Source organism: Phalaenopsis equestris, unplaced genomic scaffold, assembly GCF_001263595.1.
Source record: "Phalaenopsis equestris unplaced genomic scaffold, ASM126359v1 Scaffold000090, whole genome shotgun sequence".
Classification (NCBI taxonomy): Eukaryota; Viridiplantae; Streptophyta; class Magnoliopsida; order Asparagales; family Orchidaceae; genus Phalaenopsis; species Phalaenopsis equestris.
The window spans coordinates 283,861-309,180 of record NW_018164532.1 but is presented as its reverse complement, the minus strand read 5'-3'; the positions used below and the strand labels follow the sequence as shown (position 1 = coordinate 309,180).

The window sequence follows — 25,320 nt, the reverse complement described above, 5'->3', positions numbered from 1 at the left end:
AGTTTTTCATTATTTTATTTGTGAGCTCCACTGTCATTTATTTTAATAATAATAATATTTAATTAATTAAAGAGAAAGAGTCATGTTTCTTCCCAATAGACACCGTATCATTTCGCTTTAATTAATTAAAGTAAATTATCTAGTAGCACCCTGATGGATGATGGTTAATAACGGATAATTTAGAGAATGATCATATTTTTTCTCAAGAGACAGGGTCATATTTTTTTCCCAAGAGACACTTATCTTTTCTCTGATAAATAAGATGAGTCATCCCTCGTCAAACAAAAAAACAAAATATCTTTTCTCTCAATTAGAAAGTATATAAAGTAATTAGAGAGAAATTTTATCTCTTCATATCGAATTCTACAACAATTAATACATGCATGTTTATTTTATTTATGGGAATGTGAAAATCATGAATTCAAAGATTTTGGTCGTTATGTGTTGTACGAATTTTGGATCATGAAATTTGATTTTTTATAAATTTAAAAATCCTAACATGTGGTATCATGGACTTGATGGTTGAATTTGTGATTTTTCATTTAATGTTATTTATGTTAATTACATAAAATTTCAGCTATAAATTAGTTATTGGAATTAGATCACTAGATTTAATCGGTGAATTGAGAAATTATTGTTTATTTGATGTTTATATTATGTTTAATTTATTAATCACTAAAATGACCAAATTAGTATGTTTAACAGATGTCAAATTAAATAAATTCAATTACTCATAAACATGTGATGTTTATTATGAATTTTTTTTTATTTCATTATAGATATATTATGTCAAATTTATAGATCGCTCAAATGTTGATAATTTATTTTATAATCTTTGAATATAATTGTGACATATTTAAATACTTGGTTAAATATGTTTATATATCCAAATATAATCCTCATGTCTAATTTAAGTATAAACAATTATCAATTATGTTAAACCAATAATTCAAGCATCATATGTTTATTATTGTGTATTGTTATATAACACAAAGGAGATTTTCAACACACTACTAAAATTTTCATTTAATCTAATTGAATATGAATATCTGTTTAAGTTTAATACTAGAAGCAATGATGTATCAGCATGTTCTATTTATTGCAATATCTACTCTTGTTTCTCTGAAAAACTCCCTGCTCTCACTGATTCTAGCAGTACTAAGCATACAACAGAAAAAACAAAACTAACATACCCTTTATTAGAGTATTAAAACAAAACCACATCAAAATTTTATGAGAGAGATATAAACTTTAAATTTATGAAAGAAAAAATACATAGCATACAACCAAAAAAACAAGAAAAATTCATTACACAACAGTTTAATAACTCCAATTTTATTTTACATTTCAAACTAAAACTCGCAATAGATTTTTTTAAAGTCACAAACACCTATCTAACAGAAATTCCATCTCAACTCATCCCAATATAAGAGACCTCCGAAACGGGGCCAGACGTCGTCTTTCCGTACGTCCGATCAACGACGTACGGCCACGATCTCATCTACGCTTGACATCGTTCACGCGGTGATCACGCTCCCTCGATACCCCCCTACTATTAAGCGGCCCCCGGGCGGCGGCTTCTTCCTCCTCCGACTCCCGCCGCGCCGACGACCTCCGCTTGAAGTGCCGCTCCTCATCGCTCGACTCATGCTCGTATCCTCCTCCGCCGCTCCTTCGGCCGGCCGATGAACTAGGGTAACCGTTGGCGATCGGCCGGTCTCTTTCCCGTTCATGCTGATCCTTTAAGCCGTTGGGGGGTTCCGGCGAGGTCTTCTTCCGCTTACCGGCTCCTCCTCTATCCGCCTGCCGGCCTCCGCCGGAAAGCTGATTCGAGAGAACACGCTGCCCTTCTGCTTCCGCTCCGGCTTGGAAGGAACATCGCCGCCGGCCGACGGCTCGCCGGCGGGCGCGTTTTCGGACGATTTTCTCTTCACTGGGAGTCGGGGAGGCGGAGTCGACTGCCGAACCGGGTCCCGGGACGGACCGGCTTGCCGGTCCATGTGGTCCATGTTTGTCTGCTTCTCCGGTCTATCATCCCGGTCGAGCCGGTCGATGCTGGCTGCCTCTGATCTCAATCTCTGCAATGCCGAAGTCATATCAGTACATATTTTTTTATATATAATATTGTATTACAATAAAATATTTACTAATTAGTTTTCTAAATGCTGCCAGCCATCCGATCTGGATCAAACGGTTGGATTAGCAGCAAATGTAGCCACCAGTTGGATAATTTTAAATATTATAAATCTCATCACATATTTGGGTGCTATCAAGTGGCTAAACAATTTTAATTTTACAAATCTTATCTAATTTGGCATTTACATACATACCACCCAATTCTTATGTAATCATATATCCACCAACTAATTTTTATTTTTTTTACATTTATACCTTCCTAGTCTTTCATATCACACCAATAATATCATTATTATGGGTTTTAAACAGTGGAATATTCCTTCTTCATGTATAAATAAACTGACACAAGTAAATAAATATAAATTAAGTGTAATGTATGTAAATAGTCCTAAAATTAATTGTTTATATACCATAAAAAATGTTACGGTCGTATAAGAATAAAAATACTGGTACCAAAAATCAACCAGATTTAATCCCAAAATTATTAGTAATAATTTTAAATGAATATAATATATAATAAATCAATTAAAATTAACATTGCACTCATCTTAAAATGAATTTAAGACCATTATTACGTAAGCCATTTTCCATCAAACATTATCCAAAAAAAAAACGTGCATTTACATAAATAGCACACAATTCTTATGTATTTACATATCTCACAACCTAAATTTTCATATTTACACAGCATCAACATTTTCAACATTTTCAATATACCACCAAAAAAAAAATTTATTATCACTTTTTAAAAGTAAAATATACCTTTTGTGTAAATATGAAAATTTAGGTGTGAGATATGTAATACATAAGAATTGTGTGCTACGTATGTAGATTTCCCGCTGTGAAGCTCGGGAAAATTGCACACAAAATTCATAACACATCGCTGAAAGCAAAATAAAAGAAAACTAAAGACCGTTTGGGGCAGCTTATTTGGTGCGGTGGCGTTCTGAAAACGCACCTGACCTGTTTAGGTAAACCGCATTTTGGCAACTTATGCATTTTCAAAACACTGAAAACAACGTTTTCACACCGCACCAATCTAGGTGCGGGGGCAACTTTCTTTCAACAGTGGCATTTCCAAAAAATAAAAAATAAAAATTTGTGATAGTCACCAGACTTAACTTATCAACAAATTATTTTTAATCAACTTATTATCAGATTATTCAATAGGTTGCAGCTGCCCCAAACAGACTCTAAGTGACTGAATCCACCCAAAATAATGATAATAATAATAATAATAATAATAATAATAACAAATTGGGGGCATTTATATACATACCACATAATTCGTGTTTACCATAGTTTAAAAAACCAGACTAAATCTAGCATCAGAACTTTAATATTTGCATGCACAGCAACACTCAATTTTAACATCACATCAAAAATACCACCATTATTAACTTTTAGCATCAAAACTTTAATATTTACATACACATCAACACTCAATTTTAAGATCACATCAAAAATACCACCATTATTAACTTCTCTTGAAGGTGGAATACATATTTTCATGCATACATTTATGAGATCCAAGTGGTATAATTATAAATATCAAACTATAGAGGTAGATTGTGTGGTATATATGTAAATTTCCCAAAATAAAATAAAATAAAATAAAATAAAATAAAAAAACTCAAGAACAAACCCTAATTGAATGGTTTGTATAGTTGAGAAAGTAGAGGAATAAGAGATCCAAGGAAATGAAGAAGAAATGAATTTTAGACCAAAAGAGAGACATACAGGCTTAGCCTTCTTCTTCAGCAAGGGAGCAGCTTCAACATTGCTGTTGCTCTCCTTTCCCAAAGCCATTTTCTCTCTCCTGCCACCAACATCATATCTGTTTATTTAAATAATTAATTCCCTTCTTTTATAATATTCTCAGAAAATATAATATAAAAAATCATAATTTCAAATTGTGAATTTAAAAAAAAAATTATCTAATGTTTCACCTTTATAAGATGGTAAATAGAAAGTAGACTTTAAGTGGATAAATATATATGAAATGAAAAGTTTGAAAAAACTGGGAGAGATTATTTTGGCATTAAATCTGCATATTCTTGTGATATTTATGAACATACCTATAAAAAATATTTGAAGTGCTCTACCATAATGCATACATTTGCAAATATCAAAGATCTAAAAAAAAAGAACCTTTAATGGAACAAATGAAAAGCTAAAATCAAGAAGATGTTTAAGACTGAAGAAGTGAAATTGCTAGCTGTTGACCAATAATATATTAAAAAGTAGTCCTTAAGTATGTTAGATATAAATCTTAATCTATCATTAAGAAAAATGGAGAAAAGTTTTATTTTTTAGAGTTAAAACTGGATGATTAAAACAAGGAGTGGCTCGGGAGAACCATGTGATTAGAGAGTATCATGAAACATAGCAATAAATATTATAAAATTGTTGGGCTGTGAAGCCTAAGCACGAGGCACTCTGTGCGTGTGCGCCGGGTTGTGGGCGCTTAAGCGTCCACTTGGTTGCTGCTCGAACAGAGGAGCCCATGCCTAAGCGCCGGTTTTGGGCGAATATGGACCTGCTATAGAGCGGGCTGTCACACCCCGACATTTTCAAGGAAATGACAAGACAAGCATGAGAAGGAAAACTTTAGAAGAGACATGCATGACAAGAACCTTCTAGAGCCAAGAAGGTAGAAGAGAAAGTTCCACACAACTCTAGAAACTTCTACCCAATTCTAGAGATCAAAGGAAGGCAATACTCCATGAAGAACTCAATGATGGAGTACGCATAGTTCAAGAAGAATCTAGAAGGATCTAGGATTATGTATTTATACAAGAATTGTATGGAATACTCTAGAAAGAAGGTAATTCTAGAATATTCCCATAACTTGGAGGGGGGCTATAAATAGAGGTCCCTCCCCTCATTTGTAATCATCTAAGCATTCAGTAAAAACTTCCAAGAATTCAAGTGTGAAGTGTTCCTTTCTCTAGACTTCTTAAGAGTGTTTTGTGCTCACAAGTCCAAGCGTTGTGAAGATTAGACTGATTTAATGCTAAAGGGGAGCGCTAAAGCCGCACGGGTAACGAGCAAAGTTTAGTCTGTGGCAGGGCACTGCTCTTATTCTCGAGAGAACGGTGCCTATAGGTGTCGATCTATTGGCACAATGCAAAATGCGGCGCTCACTACACGAAAATTCTGTTTTTAAGCCAATTTATGAGTGTGGATTGTAGAGGTTTGTTGTTTTTTTCATTCTAAATTCTTTGACTAGCATCCCAGTGAACGTGAGTGTCAAAAAGGTAAATTTCAGTGATTCGACGTGATTTTTTGTCGGATCACATGGAGAAAATTGTTGGTGCAAGTCCTGTAAGTTACTTCGTGTGAATATGGAGAAGAAACTTGTGTGATTCCTTTGTAAAATTTCTTGAATTTCATAATAGAATTTCTATTGGCTTGGCTCTGGGGTTTTTCCTGTTCTTAGGGTTTTTCCCGTAAAATCATTGAATGCTTTTCTGATTGCTTTATGCTTCCGTTTTAACTTTTGTTTCAGTTTTTTCAAATCCTAAGATCATATTCTGCGACAAAATTAAAAGAAGACTATTTCGCAGTAGTTTTCCCTAACAAACTGGTATCAAAGTGAGATTTGATTCGAGTGGGAGCAATAGCTGAAAAAGCAAGGTTCAAAGTGGCGAAGTTCAATGAGACGAACTTCGCTTTCTGAAAGATGCAGGTGGAGGATTTGTTATATTAAAAAAAATGTACTTACCGCTACAAGGAATCATAAAGAAGTAGGAATCTATGTCTATGGAGAAATGGGAAGTGTTGGATCGAACAACACTAGATTTGATCAGGTTGACACTTTCCTCATTTGTTGCGTTCAACATTGCGAATGTGAGAACTACAGTGGATCTCATGGCGGCACTGACCAAGATGTATGAATAACCTTCTGCTTCTAAAAATATTTTTTCTGATGAAGAAATTAAACAATATGAAGATGGTGGAAGACAGTTCAGTGGCAAAGCATCTTAATAGCTTCAACACTGTGACGAGTCAGTTGTGTTCTGCGGGGATCTAGTTTGATGATGAAATAAGAGCACTAGTGATACTATCTTCATTGTCGGAAAGTTGGAATAATTTCGTAATGGCGGTGAGTAATTCTTTGGGGACTTCGAAGTTGAACTTAGATGATATCATAGGCCTAATGCTAAATGAAGTTCACATAAAAACATCGAATGATAAATCTTCAGGTTTTGCATTGAATGTTGATAGCAGGAGAATGAATCTAGGCACGAATATAGGCTGAGGAAGATCCAAGTCTAAAAAAGTAAAGCCAAGTCAAGCAGAGGCGAATGCTGGAACTGCGATAAGGAGCATTTCAAGAATGAATGCAAAGCTCCAAGGAAAGCCAGTGATGGATGACAGGAAAGTAGTTCTCTACTAATGCGTCCACAGATTAAATCTAAAATGTCTCCCTGGTGTTATCTCAAGTCAGCACTGAATCCTGGATAGTGGATTCAACTGCCTCTTTTCATGTTTGCCCAAATAAAATGAAATTTGAAAACTACACTCTGAGTGATCTAGGGAAGGCTTAACTGGGAAATAACAAGACATGCAACATAGTTGGAAAGGGTGATGATGATATCAAGTTGTCAAACAAGCCAGACTAGAAGCATATTGAAGTTAGACATTCAACAAATTTGAAGAGAAATTTCATCTTTGTGAACCCGTTGGCAGAGTTAGGACTCATGACTACTTTCACAGGTGATTCGTGGAGGGTGACCAGGGGACATTAGTAATGGCTTAGGGCAACATTGAAAGCACGATTTATATAATCAATAAACTGACTAGTTTCATTGATGTAGCTCGAACCAGAGTGGCTGCAAGTTTGAGGCACCACAGGCTTGGTCATTGAGTGAGAAAGGTATAAAATCCCTACTTTCAAAGAATAAGTTTCAGGTTTTAAAATCAGTTGATATGGATTTCTATAAAGACTGTATATATGGCAAGCAGAAGAAGCTTTCTTTCTCCAAGAGAAAGTCAGTGGTGAAATCAAAGAAACTAGAGTTAATGCATCCTGATGTATGTGATTCTACTCAAATTCAGTCCATTGGAGATTCTCGTTATTTTATCACGTTCATTGATGATCACACGAGAAAGATATGGGTTTATTTCTTAAAGCAGAAATCTGATCCATTTGAAGTTCTTAAAAAGTGGAAGGCTAAGGTAGAAATGAGACAGACATGAAGTTGAAGTATCTCAGATCAGATAATGGGGGTGAGTATCATGATCAAAAGTTTGAGAATTTTTATGCTACAAAGGGGCTCAGGCATGAGTTCATTCCCAAGGGCACCGCAGCAGAATGGTGTGGCTGAGCGAATGTACAAAACAATCACGAAGCGTGCTAGCAGCATGAGATTGCATGCAAGCTTGCCAAAACAATTTTGGATGGAAGCAGTAAACACAGTTGTTTATCTTATAAACTGTAGTCCATCAGTACATTTAAAATAAGGCTTACATGAAGAAGTCTGAAATGACAAAAAGATATGTCTATCTCATTTAAGAGTATTTAGGTGTTTTGCATATATGACTGCTGATGCACGGTCTAGGAGCAAGCTTGACTCAAAATCTGTCAAGTACACCTTCATTGGATATGACTCAGATGAGTTAAGGTACAAGTTATAAGATTATCAAAATCAGAAAATCAACGAAATGAAAATGTACTCCGAACATCCGTTTGAATAATCCAGATATGTCGAGATAGAAGATACTGGTGATCAAGAAGATAGAGAAAGAAGTAGTGCTCAATCAGAATGAGGAATGAAAGTTCCTATATCACCTACTACAGAAATCAAAACATCCAGTTGAGTGACAAGACCCGTACACACGTATTCTCTGTCTTTACATTATTTGATACTAATTGATAGTAGTGAATCAGAGTGCTATGAGGAGACCGCTCAAGTTGAAAATTCAAGGGAGTTGGAGCTCGCCATGAACGAAGAAATGCAATTTTTTTATGCAAATCATACTTAGGATTTGACGGTACTATCAAATGACAAGAACAATGCCTGACAAGTGGGTTTACATGCTGAAAGAGAAGTCAGACGGTAGCAAGCGCCATGAAAGGATGGGTGGATTACTCAGAGTTCTCCCCAATAGTGAAAATGACTAATATCAGGGTTGTGTTGAGTTTGATAGTAGTGGAAGATTAACATTTAGAGCAGATAGATGTAAAAACATTTTTTTTACATGGAGATCTGGAGTTTGAGTTATATATGATGCAACCACGAGATTATAAAGTCCCAGGCAAAGAAGGTTTGGTTTGCATATTGAAGAAGATCTTCTATGGCTTGAAGTAGAACCTGAGACTGTGGTACAAAAGGTTTGACAGATTCATGTCATGCAATGTGTACATGAAGTGTCAAACAGACCACTATTGTTTCATCAAACACTTTGGTAAATGTTATATTTTGCTTCTTTTGTACATGGCAAACATGTTGATTGTAGGCGCAAATATTGAGAAAATTAGGGACTTCAAGAAACACTTATCAAGTGAGTTTGAGATGAACAATTTAGGTCCAACCAAGAAAATCCTCGAGATAAGAATCGGCAGAGACAGGAGTGTCAGAACACTGAAGTTGTCTCAGGTGAAGTATGTTGAGAAGATCCAACAGGTTCAACATGAGTGAGGTGAAACCAGTTAATACTCCCTTAGAAAGTCATTTCACACTATCTACAGAGCTATCGCCTAACTTTGAAGTAGAGCAAACACAGATGGAGAGAACTTTGTATGCTTTAGCAATTGGAAGTTTAATTTATGGTACCACACCAGATAATGCATATGCATTGGGAGGCGGTAACATGGATTCTCAAATATTTGAGGGGAACAGTCAACAGGACACTTTGCTATGAAAATGCAGGGATCAATTTACAGGGTTTTGTAGATTCAGATCTTGCAGGAAATGTAAACAGTAGAAGAAGTACAACAACATATATCGTCAAGTTAAGAAGCACAACGGTGAGTTTGGTTTTTAGGTTGCAAAAGATTATTGTACTTTCAACTACGGGGTCGAATATGTTGTTATTACTGATGCTAACAAGAAAATTATTTGGCTACAGAGTTTCATGGCAAAATTGGGCAAGAAGCAGGGGATTGAAAGACTATACATTGACAGTATGAGTTTGATTCATCTTGCTAAGAACGCTACTTTTCATGTCAAGATGAAACACATCCAACTGAGGTATCATTTCAACCGATCTCTTTTGGAAGATGGGCGATTATTTATGAAAAAGATACATACAGCTGAAAATCCTGGGGATATGTTGATCAAGGTGGTGACTGTTGAGAAACTAAAGATATGCTTGGCTTCAGTTGGGTTTCATGAATGTTGAGATTGGTGGTGAGCCATACCACAGTACGTGACCACGGTAAGTGACTATGAAGGTAATTCAGATGGAGGTACATGTACAAGATTGGTGTTGGGTGTTATAGTCTCCAAGTGAGAGATTATTGGGTTATGGTGTCTAAGCACAAGGCACCCGATGCAAATGTTCGGGTTCTGGGCGCTTAAGTGCCCACTTGGGTATTGCTTGAACAGAGGAGCAGGCACCTAGGCGCCCATTATGGGGCGTCGATACAGAGCGCTTGGCGCTTGGGCGTCAAGTTTGGGCACGTAAGCGCTCGGTGAGGTTACTACACGAAAAATTTGTTTTTAAGCCATTTTTTAGCGTAGATTGTAAAGCTTGTTTTTTTCCTATCTGAATTCTTCGATGAACATCCCGATGAATGTGAAGAGTGTCGAAGAGATGAATTTCGATGATACTCCACGATTTTTGCTTCAAATCGGAGAGAAAATTGATGATAAAAGTCCTGTAAGTTTCTTCGTGTGAGTGTGGAGAAGAAATTTGTGTGGGCTTATTGTAAAATTTCCTAAATTTTATATTAGAATTTCTGGTGGTTTGGCTCCGTGGTCTTTTCCTATTCTCTGTTTTTTCCATGTAAAATCATTGTGTGCTTTTCTGGTTGCTTTGATTGTACTTTTGTGTTTAAATTTTATTTCGGTTTTCTTGAATCTCATGATTCTATTCCGCGGAGAAATTAAAAAGAGACTCTTTTGCAATAATTTTCCTTGACAAAACTTACAAGTAGACCATCTAATTTTATGATTTTGAAGTTAGTGTGATGAAGTTATTACATTCTCAACCTAAAATAATAGATTAAAACATGATTATATAAGCGAGAATGTAGGAGTACAATTATTGACGAAGAGGTAGTGGAAAATATATAGATATAGTTTGGTCATGTACAACAAACAATAGAAGATGCATGAATAACACCTGGAAGATAAAATTAAATTTAATTCGTTGAGGATTCAAAAAAAAGAGGTGGAACAAGCATAATTTGAACAAAAGTTATATTTAAAAACATTTCATAAGGTTAAAATCCAATGAAAAATAAGCAAGGCCAAGTTAAGGAGAAAGGGAAAAAAAGAGAGTGAGGAAAAAATTAGGATAAAATCAATGATGATGATGATGATGATGATGATGATGGTTAACATATAAATTTAACAAAATGAGAATTGCAAGAGCAAATCAAATGCAAGTTACAAGCATTAAACATTCTAAATCAAAATTTGAAGGATCTTGGAAGCATAATTAACTCCTCATCAACCAAAACTACAACAAACATCCGATGAACAATTTATATCTAGTTTTACTAGTAGTTTATCCTGTTATTTTTATTATTTCCAATGCCAACAAATGCAGTCAGTTCTGTCTTAATTGTATAATTCTATATTTTACATTTCTTTTTTCCAAAATCTGTAAACATGCCGACAATTTCTTCTTGTAAATTCAAAAGTGGCGGAGAAAATTCACATAAAAAATTTGTATGAGAAAAGGATTGAAAACATTAGTAATACATCACACAGCCCAAAACGGCACAAACACAACATGAAAATAGAAATGAGACAATAGAAAATCAAATTAAAGCAAAATTTACAAGAAAAAAAAAATAAAGTATAAAGTACACGCAAGCTAGAAAAAACAGAAGCCTGACAAAATCATTTCCATTTTTGGAATAGTTTTCTAAGATCAGAGCTTTAAATAAATTTGGTAATGAGATTAAAACTAAAATTCCACACCACCAAACGGTTTGAAAGATATATTGCAAATAAAATAAAGGTACAGCATTAACGAAATAGCTGTTAAGGGACTATTGCACAGGTAGACACACCTTTCACCTAATCTCTCCGCTCGATCCATTTCACGCTTTCTCCTCATTTCAGCTTTCCTAGCTTCATACCCCTCACGGCTCATAAGTGGAGGACCTTGATTCATGGCAAATCCATTCATCCCTAGCTCAGCAAGATCCCTGAGAATATTGATAATCATAGTAACTCTTCCAAATAAGCAAGCATCAACAAAGGAGATAACCAAATTAAATGCAATGCATCCTTAGAATTCACAAAACTGGACAAACTATATTCAAACTTCAATTCATTTCCAATCAAATAAAACATGCCGAAGAATGTTCATAAAGTAGCCATAAGACTTTAGGCGTGTTTGACACAATCCACTCTTTTCCACTTGTCTTCTGGTTTTATTTTTAGAAAGTCAAATGGATTTATTAAACTTGCTTTTAGCCAATAATCATTCAAAAACCCATCAAAAATATACGGACTTGTTTTCTTAAGTCCACAATACCTTAGTAAATCAACTCTATATTAAAATATAATACTCTAACTAATTAACCCTCATCAATAAAATTATTTAACAATACCACAAATCATAATTTACCACAAACAAATATAATTTTCCTGGAATTTTATTGAATAAGGAATAGTGACATATTTACAATAAGCAAACCTTTATCCCAAATAATAAAATAAGTACACATTATAAGAAAATAACACTTTATTGAAATTAATATTATAATTTTAAGGGGAAATTTACATAGGCAGCACAAATTCTTTCGTTGTACATATCTGACACCTAAACTTTCATATTTACATACATAACCCTTTGGAGCTTTAAGCCCATGCATGAAATGGTGCATTTCACTCTTAAAAAGTGGAATTGGTGCAGAACATGATATTAAAGATTTGAGTGCTATGTGTATAAATATGAAAGTTTAGGAGTGAGATATGTAAATACATAAAAGTGAGATATAAATACATAAAAATTGTGTTCTATGTATGTAAATGCTCCATTTTTAAACCATATGTGTTTTTATTTTCTTCGAAACTCAAAAAAAAAAAAAGAATAAAACAAAATAAAGCCAAAGAAAAATATTAATAAACGAAACATGACCTTCAATATATTAAGGTTCCCGCTTGATGTCTACCGGTTTTATCATAATATCCAAAACAAAACTTTTGTAAAGTAACTACACCATAAAATTACCTCTGAGGAAAGCCAGGCATCATGTAGCCCTGTGCTGCATATGGATCATGCGGTAAGATTCCCCCAAAAGGAACATCAAAGGGAGTAGGAGCATAACCCATATATGGCATCGAAGCAGCTAAATGTGGCATGAATCCATCCATTCCAATTGGCATCCCATTGCCCCAATAAGGATTGTAGGCCGAAGGACCCATAGGCATGCCAGTGAAGTTCTCCATCCCAAAATCTTGAAAGCCCCTCCATTGCATGTCACCACCTAAACAAAATAGAATACAAAATATATCTCCCATGCAGTATTACTATAAAACAAAAAATAGATAAAAACATGATCTTGGATTATGAACTAACCCATAGTGGCAATTCGAGTTTTCTTCTTCTTCTTCTTCTTTCCTGCAAATTAAAAAATACACGTTAATATTTGTGCATATTACCAGAAAGACCAAAATGGTAGAAGTTCACCCACCCACCTTGATCACCGAGAAGCACCTTTTCTTGAGCCTCTTCTGGAATAGGAATAGCTTCTGTATATGCTATTTCTTTTGCATTTGTCGAATCAGGTGTAGCTTCAGCTTGATCCATTGTTTTCTCTGACTTCTTATCTACAATATTTGGAGCAACATTATCAGCCTTCAACTCACTGGCACCCTCAACTTCCTTGCTATAAGCGGTTTGGTCTAATAGAGGAGGCTGCCTGGGTTCATCCTTAGTGGTAGCAGAAAGAGTCGGAGATGGAACTCTGGGTTGTACATGGCGAGCAGATTCCATATCTAAAGGGCGAAAGAATTAGAATACAGGGAACAAGAAAGCAGTCCATCTGACATAGAAAATAAGTAAATAATTACCTTGCACCTGTACCAAGCTTCCAGCATTCTCTGTACTACTTGTGGTTGTCTCCAATATACGGCTGATAGTCTCTCTAAGCGTTTTATTGGGAAGGAGGTCATCAGCTAATATATTAGTTGCCCCACAGACACACTTTGAGTTGGTTATGATGTAGTCGCGGATACCTGGGTGAAAATATCAAGTTGGTTTGCAAATAACAAAATTCAAAACCATGATTTTGTAGATCCATATGGAACTGAAAGTACAAATATGCAGAGTTACTTCATCTCAGATGAAAATTAAAAAATCATGAAAGAATTTGAAATCATTTGAAAGGAGTCATTTTGAAATTTTCCTTAAGCAAGCAGAAGCTTAAGCTTACACTTGTCACAGAAACTCTTGAAACAACATTTGCTGGTTAATACAGCATCCTTCATTACTTCTTTACACAATGGACAACGCAATTCAGGCGGAAGATCACTAATAGATCGGGTGGAAGGTAATCCCTCAATCTCTTTCTCGAATGCAGCTCTACAACAGTTACATAAAATAATAACGATAATATAGCTAATGAGATTTCTAATGAAAATAATTAAAAATTGACAAAGATGTAGCTCACTCGTTTGGCTTCAAGACAGCAACAGCGCCACTTGGCAGTGCATAAGATCCATCTGGAGTTGCCATTAACATGGATCTTGGAATCCCGGTAGGTGGCTTCACCCTTTTGATATCATAATTCGGGTCACCATTTGTGGGGCAATGCTGGATAAAATGACCTGAATAAAGAAACCGAAATACGCAAGTTATGAAAGATAATCATGCAAAAATATAATAAAAAAAATCAATCAGCATACCGGGAACTTTGCACCTATGGCAGATGTAACCAGTAGGAGGCGTCTTCTTCTCCAATATACCTCGTCCTTCATTAGTACAAAAAACAAAGCATCAATCAAGAACATAAAAGTCGAAACTTAGAACAAAAAGTGGAAATGCTTATATAAAAGGTGTCAACATGCCAAGCTGACTAGCATTTACTTTAGACAATAAAAATCTCAGGCACATTCGCAAGACTGCTAAAGGAAAGATGAGCATGCAAGCAAAATTAAATAAAAAAAGGCAAAATCTCATACAAATAGAGGCTTGAAATCATTGATAACGTTGGTCTAACAATCAACCTTATTCTATTATCATTTCTAACTCAAGGAAGTCTACTAAAAAAACAAATTCAAAAATGCATCTTTAATAAATCTCTCATCAGTCCCATAAATAAGCTTTTTGAACCAAAAAAAGCAAAGTCAGACAGATGTGAATTACAAAACTGGGCAAACAATTAATATGGAGAAAAATGAGACAGCAAAAAAGATAGCCAAGTCAAGTTGAGCATGTCATGGACTGGACTTGCTTTGGTCGTATTATAAGTTGTTCATGTTTGACTCGAGCTCAACCCAAACTTCTACATGAATGTTCTTACTTAGCTTGTTTAAATTTTTTAGTAATTGTGCTTACTATGCACTTGACTCGTTTATTTCAATCGGACGAAACTTCAACCAATTAATAAACAAGATAAAACTTTGAATTATTTATTGACTTTAGATATAAAATTATTAATAAACATTTTTAGAAATCTAAACATATAAGCAATTGAATGAATTTTGAATCAGTACAATACACTAATTAAATAATGTAACATGTAAGTTGAAGATTTCCTATAACTAAACAATAAAAGGAAGTTTTAACAAAATATTTCATTGAAGTAATGAAATACAAAAAAAAAACACTAAATAAATAATGTAACAAGTTGTAAGTAAGATTTCTTATAACTAAACAATATAAGGAAATCTTAACAAAATATTTCATTGAAGTAATGAAATACAAAAAAAAAAATGGATTAGATAAATATGCATAATGATATTAAATTATAATGTTACTATAAAATATATAATTAAATAAATTTTATTTAATAAAATTTGTTTAAATATATATCATATAACAATAGATTATTTGACAAGGTACTTAAACGAGTCTGTTCTTGAACGTAAATAAATAAACAAGTTAAATAATGTTCATGTTTGATTCATTTAATCTTCAATTTTTTAAAAAATATTAAAACTTATTTATCTACTAATTTAAACAAACTTGATAAAGCATTAATCGAGCAAAGTTAGAATTGTTCACCGAGTTGGTTCATTTGCAGCCCTGCTTGCCCTACATCGAAAAGATCCAACACTCACGGGCCAAGAAGAAAAACTTACACCAATGTCAGCAAGTAGATGAACGGCCTTTCCATATTATGGTCAGGGGAATCTAATCAATCTATTGAGATGACTTTTATCCTTTTCTGTGAATAGGAGAATCGTTCCGAATGCCCAACATGCCTTGAGAAAGTTCTAAGCGATCGAAGTCAATCAAATCAGTGCACTTCTGAAGGAAGGGGTATGGGCCCAAGAAGCACAGTAAATGTCCAATTTTATTTTTTTGCCCTTCATAATTTAATAAACAAATGAAAGCAAAGAGGGAAGGGCATGCAAATAAAAGAAAGAATGAAATGTACATCTCTGTCGTTGCCCGTTGGTCTCAAATCCAGACACCAAATCTCTTTATTCTGATATACATGGGAATTCATACTTCTAATTTCCAATATTTCTCTCGTTGCATATGCGGTGAATTACAAATGCCAATTGCAAATCACTGAAGCTGAAACTAATAAAATGGGGTAAGCCTTTTTATCTAGTTCTAAAGACTTCTCTTTTTCGAATCCCATCCTCAGTGAAATACTATTAAAGAAGCGACATGAAAAAACATCTGGCTATAAATATTTGAAGAGTATAAATGCAGCTGAAAGAGAAGAACAAATATAAATGGGGCCTGTGCATTATGTTTAAAAAAAGCAAGAAAATGTAGTAATTTTAGCTACAAATGCTCCATATGAACGAACTAATTAGCAGATTTTTCCCTGATAAAAGTGCCTTTGAAAATACAGCTACAAGTTATTTAAGACTAACAGTAGAATATGCAGAGCTTAACCAAAAAACCCTTCTAATATATTCCTTTAGCCTAATCGGGCCAGTAAGCACCTAAACAGTAACTTTGAGACATCTCTACCAAATAAAAAACAAAGAAACTTTGCTCAAGGATTCATAATAAACTCAGAAGTAGAACAGTTAATAGAGGGTATAAATTGAATACCAAAGCCACGGCCGGCCATCATCCTTCCACCCATTCCCCTACCAAATCCTCTGCCAGCACCATATGAATCATGTCCTTGGCTGTAAAAGTCATTTCAGACCATAAAATCACACAGCATATTTTATGAATATCTACAAATCCAGAAGACAAACAAATAAAACTAAATATTCTATTCTCTAGAGCATCACATGGTGCAATAAACAAGGTAGCTGCAAAGTCAAAAGAATCTCACCGATTCCAATCAAGTGCAGGTGTATCAACTAAAGCTTTAATCTTGCTCTCTTCATCAACTTTATTCACAGGAGAAACATCGAAAAGTGCAGCACTTGACTGAGGAGGATGGACATCAGGAACACTGTACAAGTCATTTCCAAATTCATCCCATTCAGATTCATCAGGCTGCAAAATACAAAAATGATACAAGTTACTTTCATTTTCATTCCTTACTAATGCAGTGCCAGTTGTTTACCAGATGACATAACTTGTAGTTGAAGATATAGGCATCTAAAGTAATTAAGGCTAGTTCATTGCGATAAGCTTACATATTTCACTGTAGATGAATCGCCAAGCATCAAGCTATTAGAGGGTAGAGTATGTTCTATTTTATCCTCTACAATTGTGGGCCTGCAGGTAGTGTAAAGTTTAAAATCTTGTCACCAGAAAGTTTGTTCCTTGAATGTTACTTATAGCTATTATTATAGATGCTAATTCAAGAAAAGCTCCGACAATTTTATGTGGTACAAAACCTCAGTAATCCTAATTTGATTAGCCGTTAAGAGAGCAAGTAAATAAACTAACAAAAGACCAAGACTTGGGATGTAAGACAGTACTCGTCTCTCTCGGTAACAATAGGTATACGAGGGCGCCCTGGTACTCGGCGTATCAGTACCGATGTATTTTTAGGAATCATCGCAGCTTCGTCTACATATTCTGAAAACGAAAGTGAAGGTCACAACATCCATTAAAAGTGAAATGAGATATGAATGAAGTCCATTCCCAAGTAAAATAAACATGTTTGGAAAGAATCAACAAACTACTAATCACATATAAATGCTCCCAATTCCACAACTTCCCAATTTAGGGCTTCTTTCAGATCAATTTTGTTTTTAGTTTTTTTTTTTATGTTTTTTCTTTTGTTTTAAAAATATATTTGTTTAATGTGCTCTTAAGATATAAAGATATGTTTCCTAAAACAATTAAATATGTTTTTAAAAACACTCAAAACAACTTTTAGGTGTTTTAAGTGTTTTAAAAAACAATCATATCTTAATCCAACATACCAAATATGTTTTATTTTAAATCAAAAACAATGTTTAAAATTGCGCAACTTGGTATTGAGACGACTTCCGTTCTTGAGGCGAGGCGAAAGCTTCGAAGCGGGCCGAGGCAGTTTGAAAATTACATAAGTCAAAATAAAGGGATAAAATAAATATTTTAGCATCATAATATATATATATATATATATGGTAAAAAGTGACATAGCGTTTACATGAAATAACAAATTTTGTAAGCTATAATGTAAAATTTAAGAGCTTGCACAAAATAAAAATATAATGTAAGAAATCAACTGATCAAGCCATCAAACAAACATAAAACATGAAGTGAAAAAGCATAAAATATCAAAATAAGACATAAGATGATTTTAACATAAGCAGAATTATCTCACTCCTATTGTCTAACCAACATAATAACATCCATAGATTTAAATAAATAATAAAAAAATGGAGTTGCGGGCAATTGCGATGGTAGCAAGAGCAACTGGCAGTGATAGGCTAACAGCAGCACAAGCAATTGGCGACAATGATAGCATCAGGGGCAACAAACAACTATAGCACAAGAAGTAGGCTATTGTTGTATCAGAAGCATCAAAAACTATAGTGGCGATAGAAGCCGTAAGCTGCGGAGGTAGCACCTAAAGCAGAAGGCGATGCTGGGAAGCCTAATTGGAGAGAGAGGAGCTATTGCGCATGAGAGTGTGGCATCAGTTCATATTCAAACCATCTAATATAGGGTAAAAAAAAATTAAGAGCAAGAGACGCGCGCCTCAACGGAATTGAGATAAGGCGCACCTTGAGGCATGCCTCAACCAATATGAGGCGTATGTCTAGCCGGAGCTGCTCAAGGCATACGCCTCCAAGCATTATTCTTCAGAAATGCTCTAAAGCAAACCTCAAGGCGCGCCTTAAATTGCGCAACTTTAAACAGTAATCAAAACATAAACAAAACAAAATAAAAATTAAAAATAGAAAATAAAACAGAAAAGTAATCCCAATTGGACTCTTGATCATAAGTAAACAATTTTCAGGTAGAAAGATTATCATATCATGTATCATTTGCCTAATCACCGCCCACTAAATTAATTATAAATTGTTTTTAGGCATTAATTTTTTTATATCATGTATCATTTGCCTAATCACTCCTCACTAAATTAATTATTTCCCAATATTGAATGTTCGTAGAAATGTATTCAAGCCACCTGAGATTTTAAAAAAAACCAACCTTCATCAGTCTGAGCATTTGAAACCATCAGATCGAAATCAGTACCCCTTCCCAAATGCTTGGATTCAAAAATTCTTTCTTTCAGATTTGAAACAGATATGAATTGTCCCTCTATGGAGATAGAATCATAATCTTTTGCACTTTTAAACTTGTAGTACACAGCCATATTCTTTTCAATGAGTTTTCCCCTTATCTAAGAGCAAATTGGTCTACCAAACAGGACAAAATTGCCTCAAAATGATTTGCAAAGCAAATAAAAGGCCATCAAAATTATAAAAAGGCCCAATATTAGGCAAGAACAACAAAAACAAAAATTCCAATACAAAATAATATGATCTTTTTTCTATTCTTTCGCTGCAGGGCACAAACTCTTCTTCAAATATAGCAGCCAAAAAACTTAAGGAAGTAAGTAGCTCCTCAAGCAATCCTTTTATCCAGAACAACCGAACAGAAAACAGAAATCCAGCAGCCAGCTACAAAATCCACAGATCAGGACAACTTCCAGGTAGAGAACAACAGCAAACGCCTGGAAAGGGTCACAAAACTCCAGGATCAAAAGTTGATCTCCCCGGTACAGCAGATTGGAAACTCTCGCAGAGTCAAAACAAACGGCAGCTCCACGATCTGAAACCCTCGTGCACCGATTCAATCGATCGCATGATCTAGGGCACGGCACAGGGTCCTTCAAAACGCCATCGCATCCGACAACTCAATAGTCCCACAAACAATATCCTCAAGCCGATCGATCAGCAGGTAACGCGTCGGAAGAAGACCGGAAGCATCGAATCGACGAAATCATTCGTTTCGTATTAAATCCCTGGTCTGGTAGATCCCGTTGGAAGCTATATATTTACGGGATTTATGGTAGTTTAAAAGCACGCAAAGGTTGCTGAGATGAAGGAAGAGAAATACTAGGGTTTGTCGGCTAAGAGCGGATTGGAAAGCGGAGACATACGGGAATTTTAGATATCTTCGTACGCCTCGATTCCGATGTTCCCTTCCCGGCTATCTCTAATCGCGACTGTGCCGCGGGGGTTTCGAGCACGGGAGGAGCGGGAAGGGTAAGGTAGGCTATGGTTTCGGGAGAAACCAGGCGATGGAGAAAGCCAGATAGGAGAGGTTTGCGAGGACGAGAGGGGAAGGACCAGACAGGTCTCTGAATTTAATATAATTTTTTTCTGAAAAAAAAAATGCATGCATTAATTATTTTAATATTTAAATTTTATATTTATAAGATTTTGAGGTTATAAATGTAAAATAAGTCATTGTGAATATAAATATTAAAATTTTGGGGGGTTACTTTATTTAAATAGATAATAACTTAGTGGTAGCAAATGCCTATTAATTTTACAGAAGTTAATTTATAAATTTCATTGATTAATAATTAGTAAGCCATAAATAGATTATCAAATTAACTATAAATATATATTAATGTGTGACTGGTTTATAATTAATTAACGCAAATAAAATTTCTTTCAAAATTTTAATTAATTTATACAATTAAAAATTAATTATTGATTAGTTTAATACATAATCAATAATTACTTAATGCATAAGACCACTGTTTGATAAATAATTAGGTTAATATTTTTTTTTTATGATTAATTAGTTTAGGTTTTGTTTAGCATGGCCCACTCAAAAGTTGTTTTCGCGAACGGAGCAGGCCCTGAGCGATCCACAAAGTCCAAATTTCACCGTTTTGTTGAAGTAATGTCGGGAGACACGGGTGAGACATGTATTTAAGAAACGAAAGTTTTTAAGATGTCAGTATTGCACTGAATGAAAAAGAGCATCACTATTCCATTCAAAAGTTGTTTTCGCGAACGGGGCAGGCCCTGCGCGATCCACAAAGTCCAAATTTCATCGTTTTGTTGAAGTAATGTCGGGAGACACGGGAGAGACGTGTGTTTAAGAAACGAAAGTTTTTAAGATATCAGTATTGCACTGAATGAAAAAGAGCATCACTATTAGGTCAAACAAAGCCAAAGTAAATAGTTTATTAATTATTATCATACTTAGAAATAAAATTTTAAATTAAATTTAATTATAATTAATAATTAGATCATTAATATGTAATATTCAATACATATCCAACAAACATCCCTAATTCCTAAAATAAGGTTGCAAAATTTAATAGTCTTTAATATCCATCATACTGAATCTTTTTTAGGATTTACTGAATATGAATTTATGGGATAAATTAAAATTTGTTTTGAACCAAAAAGTCTCTTATGTTTTTGGATAAAGGTTTATTTGGTAGCAAGATGTTAGATGATTCAGTAAATCCAATTAAAATGTAGATTTGTGAGATTTAGAGGAACTAAAGCATACGCAAATCGGTTGGATCAAGGGGGAGAAAGACTAGGGTTACCTTCCTAAATGGTTTCAAGTAGGACCAGAACAAAAATAGTAGAAAGATGAGAGCTAAACCACAGGCGAGCTATCATCTCATATTCGCCCTTCCTCTTACTTTGTCATATCGCTTACATGTCAAAGTATTGTTTCGCCAGAGCTAGCTTCCTCTTTCTTCTCCGCATAAGTATAACCCACGCTCTATCTTCCACTACATTGATATAATTGCCCGGGCTAGTCTTCCACCCACCCAGCCCACAGTATCGAGTTAGAGACCATACCCAACGATTTCACTTAGAGTCATCATTTATCTTGGACTCATTTATTTAAACTAATTGATCTCAACATATGTATATTTTTTTTTATATTGCAGATGTGATTTTATTTTATTTTGTGAATAGATTTAACATGTAAATTTTGATTTATTCATCTAATTCCATCATGAAATTTTGATTTATACATGTCACACTTTTGAGATTATGAATTGATTTGGTCATAGCACAATGCGCATTTTTCTTTCCTTGAAGGAAAATGACTTTTTTAAAAGTTTTTAAGTGTCATTTCTAAGTAATCAAACCAAGCATTTTTGTTATGGGGGCAATCAAAGGTATTGGATGACTATTTCTAAGCAAATAGTTATACTTCATTAAACAACAAATATTAGCAAAATATTAAAAAAAAAATGTTATGTTGCACGTCTCATTATGAATTTTGTATATTTTAATATTTAGTTTTGTTGAATTTGAGATTGTTCATGAATCACCGCAAATGAAAAGAACGTAAATAATGAGAGAAAGGGGGTGAAAGGAAAAGGGAGACGAACAGTAATGAATAGTATTCAATGATGTATTTTCATAGAATGATTACGATGAATAGTATTCAATGATGTATAGTATTCAATGATGTATTTTCATAGAATGATTACCTTATTTATAGAAGAGTTAGTACATTAGTAATATTACATTTTTACCTCCGTTTGGAAGGGGTATGTACAATGATTTTTTTGGTATTTTAGAAGTGTGGGATTATCGTCTGGTTGTCATCTGCCTCGGTCAACTGAGCTTAGGTTACTTCAGGTCAACGGGGTCAGCTCAGTCGACTTGGCTCGGTCGGAATGGTTTAAATGGTTCATCCAACCTCGTTGACTGTCTTCAATTTATAGTGATGAGACTTTGGGGTCTCCGCATAATGATTAAAGATGCTATGTGGAACTGGATCTTTTTTGGATTGACTCCATTGGGGATAAGTTCTCGTATCTAGTTGAAGTGTATGGCTTGGACATTCCGGTCAGATGGTTGGTGCTTGGATCACTTGATCTTTTTCTTGTCTGTCTCGTAACTTTACTGAATTTAACCTAGTTGACTTAGCTAGCACAACATTGTTTATTTTGTCAAGTGGGCCTCGTGATCTCCTAGCAATGGGCATGTCTCTGTCGCACTCTTCTTTTTTGGAGAGTTATATCTCTTTGTAATTAGTGTAGACACATTCTTTATGTATATATTTTAGTTCCTCGATTATTTTATTCATTGAAAGTGGTGTTATGATAAGAAAAATAGAATTTAACACAAAAGTAGATCACATTAAATTTTAATTAATGATTCAATTATTGAACTCCATTGATTTCAATGACTTTTATTCTTATAAATAGGGCATGGAGTGAATCCTCATTCCTGATTTGATACGTGCATTTCCTTGTTTGAGTCGGTCGGATTATGCTTTTCAGGCACTGTGATGGACAATCTGTCAAAGTCCTATGCCGACATTCTCACCAAGAGCTTGATCTATTTCGTCTTTGTTGTGAAAAACGACGACAATAAAAGAAAAATCAGATCGAGAAAAAATGTAAAACAAAAAACACAAAGGAAACACACAGATTTATGTGGTTCGCCAAATTGCCTACGTCAATGGAGCTGCAGAAGATTTTATTAGCTTGAGGAATTACACCCGTCGATCACCTTGATAATTACAAGAAAGAACAAAACAATCTCTCTCTCTCTCTCTTCTCTCATTCTCTCTCTCTTTTCTCTCATTCTCTCTCTCTACCCGAGAGCTTCAAATCGAAGCACGTCAGAAGCAGAACCTGGAAAGCTACTAATGTCGAAGAGTGATGCATAGGAAACCAAATCCCGAGATAGTACAAGGCAATCTAGCATGTCTATTTATTAATTTCATCATGTCATTAGGCACATTGAGGAATTAATCAAATAAATAATGAAGCCCCCCATTAATTAATTCATTTTCTCTCCTGCAACAAATCATAGAAGAAATTAAGAGCAATTAATTTTGAGTATCAAATCCAATTTGTTGTCAAACATAAGAAAATGTCAAATTGAGCAATTGACCGGTTTTCATATTCGCAACAAATCTCCCACTTTGAAACTGGTACAATGGTTACATCATCCACCAACTGCGTCGCCCTTTTCTTCAAACGTTATATCATTCACCTCTGCAACTCAAAGCCCCGATCTTCATGTCAGAAGATCAGTTGAAGTCAAGCACAACTTTAGCTTCTCAATAATAATACCCTCAATCGATATATCAACATCAACATTGCTTTGTACCACCAAGTTTTTTTTCCTGGGATATTCTTGTATCTGCTAACAATTCACACTGCATGGGCAATATCCAGTCTCAGTTGAAAGTCTTTTTTAACAAGTTCAATCTTATACCTTTTACTACCATCAAGCGCTGTTTTCACCTAGTGCACCCACTTGCTGAGCAATATTTTATTTTCCGATATAAGTTCTGTCAGCTCCCAAGTTTGATTCCCTAGCAGAGAATTCATCTTTTTCGGTTGATTTCCTAGTAATGAAAAATGAAATTTCTTCCCATAGAGGTAGTCATCTATCTGCATCCTCCAATAATCAAAATCCGTGTCATTAAACTTCTCGTTCCCCGATGTCATCACATCATCTCTGACCATCGCTTTCCCTCATATTCAAACCTGATCTCTGATACTAGTTTTTGTGAAAAACGAAGACAATAAAGAGAAAAATCGGATCAAGAAAAATCGTAAAACAAAAAACACAACAGAAACACACATATTTACATGGTTCGACAAATTGTCCACATCGACGAAGTTGCAGAGCATTTTATTAGCTTGAGGAATTACAATCGTCGATCACCCCAACGATTACAAGAAATAACAATCTCTACTTTTTAAAAATGAATTATGTATTTTAGATGCATGAACTTTTAATACCAATGTATTATAAATATAAAAACGAAACTTTGAATAGTAGATATATAATTACATATGAATTGTGTGGCATGTACATAAAATTCCCTTACAATTAAAACAAGGGAGCTGTGGCATGCAAAAGCTTAATTTAAATATGATTCCTTGGATTATATTATCGATAGTAAACGAAAATATCAACGCTATTAATATGCAATAATTCCAGCTAATACGGGCTTATAATATTCAGATTAGTTATTAAAAAAATAATAATAAATAAATATAATCATTTATACAACAACTTTGTGCTTAACGGATTAATTTTTAATCTTAGTTGATATCCACTCTCTCTCAATCAAACAATTTTGAAAGATTTACATAAATGTCACTTAATTTCTATGTATTTACATCTCTAATATACATATAACATTTAGATGGTAGATAGATAAAAAGTAAAGTTAGAGTGTTTGATATGCAAATACATGAAACCCTAAACTGCTGAGCACGACGGCATATGAATTGTTCGTCGTGGCCTTAGGTAACGTAGCGTGCATGAGAAGCTCTCATGCTGTGGAGATGCCAATTATTAGAGTGCTCAGCCCCTACTTTTGGGTGCAAGATGCTAATTTTTTTCTATATTGCTATCCTCAGCTCTAATATCTGTTGAACTTTCGAGGAAATTTACATAGTTAATTTCATCCTCTGCTGTAAGAGAGGTGTCTTATTTTTTGACTTCTTATGTGTATCTGTATAGAGTCCTTAGACTGAGGGTCCGTTTGGGGCAG

General features: G+C 34.6%; 1 protein-coding gene across 1 annotated transcript; it reads right to left on the bottom strand.

The window, feature by feature from the left end:
- Window positions 1-1,288: 1,288 nt before the first annotated feature.
- On the bottom strand, window positions 1,289-20,137 carry LOC110020059 (E3 ubiquitin ligase PARAQUAT TOLERANCE 3-like). Its single transcript, XM_020718033.1, has 16 exons — window positions 19,006-20,137; window positions 17,337-17,436; window positions 17,049-17,130; window positions 16,739-16,905; window positions 16,507-16,586; window positions 14,175-14,240; window positions 13,940-14,096; window positions 13,703-13,851; window positions 13,341-13,505; window positions 12,966-13,265; window positions 12,847-12,888; window positions 12,499-12,754; window positions 11,330-11,467; window positions 3,877-3,973; window positions 1,993-2,078; window positions 1,289-1,933 (listed from the first exon to the last, which is right to left on the bottom strand). The coding sequence occupies exons 1-16, from the start codon at window positions 19,169-19,171 to the stop codon at window positions 1,498-1,500; spliced, it is 2,487 nt and encodes an 828-aa protein (XP_020573692.1). The 5' UTR covers window positions 19,172-20,137; the 3' UTR covers window positions 1,289-1,497.
- Window positions 20,138-25,320: the final 5,183 nt, after the last annotated feature.